General features: G+C 38.8%; 1 protein-coding gene across 1 annotated transcript; it reads left to right on the top strand.

Moving 5' to 3' along the window:
- Positions 1–1,240: 1,240 nt before the first annotated feature.
- Positions 1,241–1,785, top strand: SARC_01743 (hypothetical protein; the record flags this gene model as incomplete). The annotated part of the gene is made up of 2 exons (XM_014304510.1): positions 1,241–1,367; positions 1,604–1,785. 2 exons carry the CDS (start codon positions 1,241–1,243, stop codon positions 1,783–1,785), a joined length of 309 nt encoding a protein of 102 aa, XP_014159985.1.
- Between the last annotated feature and the right edge of the window lie 3,950 nt (positions 1,786–5,735).

Here is a 5,735-nt window from a genome sequence, read left to right as displayed (position 1 = left end):
ATATATATGGAAAATGTAATGTAGTTTTGTTTAAATATATGTGTACAACGTAGTTGATATAGGATCTTTTATGGCATGAATATATTAGTATTTAGTATATATTTGGTAAATATTTGTATATGCATTGCTGTATGTATACGTACGTGAAGAACTTCAAATTATCGTACATTAATATATAGTCAGGCAATGTGTGAACATTGATATTTTATCTATTACTGTGTATTTTGGTATATTTATTCGTATTCTTATACAGGATTATACTCCTTGTCGCATCTTTCACTCAGGTATGTATTCTCTGTACCCATCGGCTTTATGTATGCTCAGTTCCTGTCGACTTTATGAGCGGCCCACGCGATCATACTGGCTCAGACGTCAAAGCTAATTTATAACGAGTTCCTCTCTTTATAATCTGTAGAAGGTGGATATTTTAAAGAGGCATACAGAGCTGAAGGTTCAATACCTGCAAGCGTCCTAAGTGCTAGCGGATTTACGGGGTCACGTAGCTACAGCACAGCCATATACTACATGCTAGGGAAGGTGGGTGCTGGCATACGGTTTTCTTGGCTCATTGTATATTCCGAAGGTATCATACCTGAGTCGGTTCACGTCGTTAAGGTCATGCCGCCGCTCTGTCAAATTTAAGTGATGTGGTATCTGTTCTCTCAAATATATCCAGTGAGGTTTTTAGCACACGTACAAGCATATTAAACGCCGGAGGACTTCCGTGAGCATATGAACTACATATTTTAGCTCTGCTTAGTTATTGAGAGGAATAGATTGTTGTTGTTGCGCGATCCCATTTCGCTTAGCATCTTTAAGTGCGTCTACTACGTTCTGGTGCTTCAGCAGCAGTATAGCTGGAACCTGCCGCCAGAGTTTAGAGATTGCACACTTAAACAAATCAAATATTAGGGCTCCTATTCCAGTTTCCACAAGATCAAGTCTGATGAGTTATGGCACCACTACCACGGATGTGCTACCTCTATCTACTACATCCAGGACGATGCCGCAAATGCTAGTTCAAACATCAGTTCGGGTAAGCATAGGCTCAATTTTGAATTCTAACCATCAGTATGTCCTTCTGGTTTGAAGTTGTATTATGGCAATGTCGCTCTGCTGTCGTGACAGTGTGATTCCTATTCTCGGTCTTCCATCCCAGTGGTCTCCTATCACTACCTCTAAGAGTCACAATAACTGTCGGCATTTTCATATACTTATCAACCTTTAAATTTTTCTGGATATGGTCTCTGAAGGTGATTGTGACGGACGACTTGCGAAGTTTGATGTAGGATTCGACGTGAAGAATCATGTGTTTCCGCTCGCTACAGTTCCCAAGGGTGTGTGGTTTGCGGCTGAGCCAGATCCAGGTATAACTTTGCTTTTCGAAAGTCATTTCATTTACTCTCTGTCGCATTTATTTATATTTGAGTGTACCCCTCGTGACTTTCGGTGCAGGGCGGCAGCTGCATATACGATACTTCGCTCCACTTTGCCTCCATCACCCCGGCAGCTTCGATATCCCCCACTATGTTGAATGTGTTGCAATATACATGTATCACAATTGACTCAATGCATACCCCCTTTATTTCCATCTTCCAATCAGACTGCGAGGCCTACTCTCTGATGGGGGCAACAGTGGCGCCCGGTTTTAATTACACAGATTGGAGCATAGCTACCAAACCACAGCTTATCGAGGCACTAGGGGGTGAAGGAAATGTATGCGACGAGTATATGAAAGTTGTAGATAGACTGGTTGCTAAAGATTTGGAAGAAACTGATCGCTAAGCATCGAGCCAAAGTGGTCATCTACTGCTATAATGGCCCAATTCTAGATACCTTGTTTCTGCCAACTGCTGAAGAGGTCAGAGCATCAACACACGAGAATGCATACGTTATGTTGTATAGCAATTGACGACTTTTGGTCGTTGCCAGCCTACAACATTGGCTCAAATATCAGCACCTGCTGTCGATTAGAGGCTACGCAGATCTCCCACAGCTATTTGCTAGTGTTGTATATGGGACAAGGTGCTTGATCGAGCTATATCTAGGTTTATTGTGTAGTATCCGAGGTGAAGCCACCTATTCTCTATAGTTGATGCCTGCTAGACGCGATATAGACTCTCCCATATTATACCAGAACGGGTGGAAATGGAGAACTCTTTCAACCCAATTAAAATACAATATGAGTTCAATTCAATTCAATTGTACGGTATACAATTCAATACAATTTAAAATGATTGAATGTGATACAATTCAATATGACTCAATTTAAAATACAATTCAATACAATACACAATGCAATTCAATGCAATGTAATGCAAATCAATTCAATTCAATTCAATTCAATATATTATAACACAAATCGTTCAATTCAACACAATATAAAATCGTTCAATTCAATTTAGTTCAATTGATTTTAAATCATTCTATTTTATTTCAACTCGGTCCAATTTAATCAACCTCAGACAATTCATTTCCATTCAGCACACTTCAATTCAATCAATGCAGTGAATCCGAATGCAATCCAATTCTATTCAGATTCATTCCACCTATTTTACCCTATCCCTTCAGTATATTATCAAACCATATGATTCGACTTGTCAATTCATCCGTTTCAACTTGTTCAGGATATAATCAATCCAAGGTCAATTGGATCTAAATTATGCTAATACAGTTCAAAATAACACAATCCAATACAATTCAATCACATTCAATTCGACTTAATTCAATTCAATTTAATCCAATTTAATTCAATTCTAGTCCGTCAAATGCGATTCTTTTCTAAATATCAATTCGATTTATTTCAATGTGGTCCAGTTCGATCCCAAGTGATGCAATTGTATTCGATTTTATTCAACTCTTCATTTCTTAATTTGGTTCAATCCCATATAGTACAACACACTCAATTGAGCGAACCTAAACGAAATAATACTTTGTTTGATTCGACTTCACTTTTGGTTTTATAATCTTATCTTATCACAGAAATCATACTCAATCTACTGAATTTTAATATTATTTAATTCAGTTGAATCCATGCCACACTAATAAAAAAATCGTGTGTTCAGTTCAAGTCAACGAAATAAACCAAGTCACTTCAAGCCAGACGTAGTTAATACCAAACCACACTGGCTTACTTTGTATTATCGTTGCGGCTTGTAGTTAACAGGCATACCCACAGACTTAAGTCTGTAAAAGTAGAAAATGGACTTGCGTTTAGTTTTTATCGTTTTAAAATATCTAGTGTCGTTGCGAGAAGGTTGTTTTGATCAAGTTAGGACAGTTGTATCAGCATATCTGTTACAATGCAAACACAACACACTACCGCAGTTAAAATCTAACCTATTAGTGATACATGTACTCTCGTTTATTGGACAGGAAACACTATCAGTGTGCTATTTTACTAAATTCATGTCGTACATCTTTCAAATTTGCGATTCATATCGATGGTGACATCGATAGCGTATTGCTAGTCACATTTTCGACTTTGATACGCTCGTAACTATATACGATCAATCTAAAGCGGCTGATAAAGTGGGACTCATTAGAACTATTCAGAACGCAGTATTGCCTCTGCAATATGTATTGGCCTTGTGTTGCACATTGACGAGACGGATTGTACAGTCACGCATGTTTTCGTTCTCCAGCATTTTATTGAAACATCTGAAAAGTAACCAACGTCGATGGAAAATGCTACTAAATGACATGATTGCCGCGTACCATGATATACACGACAAATCAATGCAAATGATGATCTCTATTCTTTCTGAATATGCTATGGCGGATCTGTCCATTACGAAGTACTTTGCAACTCACTATTCCGGTCACGCGAAATACTCTCAGGCTAATCTCGAGCAACCTTTGTAGAATAGTTTGATATGATCCCACACTACGCTCGAGCAAGCTGAAGTCCAAATTGCTTATAAGAATCGATCGCAACTTGTTCGGGTTTCAAGCGCTGCATAATCTCATCACTAAAAGTATGAAATTTCAACGGACCAAAAACCCGTGTATTGCCGCTGATAGAAAAGCTGCTCGATGCCTTCTAGCAAAAGGTCTAATGTTCATCCAGGTCGCTAATTCATCCAAAATTTAAATGTGTCAAAAGAACACGACCTAATCCCTGGCAAACTTACGCGGGTCAAATTTGTTTTTGTTAGTAGACTTTGATAAATTGTTAATAATTTTACAATGCCGTTTATAGGGGCTGTTCCTACTTTAGACTACAAATGGTCTTTTTAATGATCACGCCCGATTAAATTTGCGCACTCTGATCTGGTTCCGGACTACACCCAGGTCCATTGCACATATCTATCGATATAGCTAGCTACCTGTTGCGTGGTTCGCTAAGAACGCAAAGTCCGTGGTACTTTTAATCACGTGGGTGTAGAGTTGCATACACACTGGTTTGTGTGAGCTATATCTTTCGTCTATATGAAGGTGGTTAGGTGGCTTTCCTTGCATTTGGCGATTGCTGCAAAATGTAAATTTATAGAAATGTATTCGATTTCCCTGTTTCAATCTCGTGCCCACCTTAGTCAACGAGACGCTATGCAATTCCATAAATAGCCATTGATTGAAATAGTCAAACCATTCATCTCTACGCCTACAAAAGCACCTATATATCCAGTGCAATCTGATTTCTATTTACAACACGTATGATGCGGGTTGCTGAGAAACAACTATCATGATTCTAAACACTCACTGCATATGAAGGTAAATTAGTATAAGGTAATAATTGGAAGTGCCGGTTTATATTAATCGAGTTGAAGTATAACACCCTAGTACTTTGTATGGGCACACGTATTGTATTAGGTCGAAATATTTCTTGCCGATAGAACGAATATTGTGCGATGTAACGAAGTCTTTCACCATGGGCTTGTTAGTGGCTGAAGAGAACAGAGCGAGTAAAAGACTGTCGATGACTTTCTGCCTTTGTACAACCCCCATTGTGACTTTTCGAGACGACATTAAGAAGCACATGAGTATGAGTGTTTCGATCACATCGGTACAGAACTTGCTACCAATATCAAAGTAAAACGTAGTACTCAGGGAAAGCCGAAGTCATTAAAGGCGTGATATAATGAAACAGCAATTGTTTGCTGGCGTTTACTCGGTATTGCAAAAAGCAAATTCTAGCCCTAAGCCACACATGGGAAATGACTAATATATTGTGTGCTTGGATCGCGAGAGTTTAACCAAATTGACTATGACTCGGCACATTGATAGTGCTTTTGTCACACCTTTTAGAGGTGCCCAGCCGTAACGCTTGATCCAGTTCTTTTCACCATCTTTGCAGCGTCGGTATACTTCACGTATGCTTTCTTTCAACGCCGGGTGATCAAGCCCTGTACAAATAGCAATCTTATAGGTATGCTCGTAAAATCGATAAGTTAAGGTGTGAACGATCTTTACTGTACTTTATTAGCTCTTCTATTTCAGTCATGTTTTGAGTAACACTGGCTGAATGAACCATTTCCCCGGTAGTTAAGGCAATTCAATACTAAAAGAAGTAATTTCCTGAGAGACGTAGTTACATTGAATTGCTTAAATAATTTCGATGGTTATTTCGTTACTCTTGACTGTTCTTAAGCAGCGCTTTAAGTAGTTGAGTGCGAGCTTAAGGTTTGCTTAGAGATTTTGAATCTTAGATTCACGGTCTTTGCTAGTTCCATGTTTACGATCTATTGCTGTTTAAATCGGCATATCCTCGACTGCATTCTTGATGGGTGCATCTG

This window comes from Sphaeroforma arctica (genome assembly GCF_001186125.1).
Source record: "Sphaeroforma arctica JP610 unplaced genomic scaffold supercont1.72, whole genome shotgun sequence".
Lineage (NCBI taxonomy): Eukaryota > Ichthyosporea > Ichthyophonida > Sphaeroforma > Sphaeroforma arctica.
Note: the sequence above shows the minus strand (reverse complement) of the source record. Positions and strands in the feature narration are given on the sequence as shown.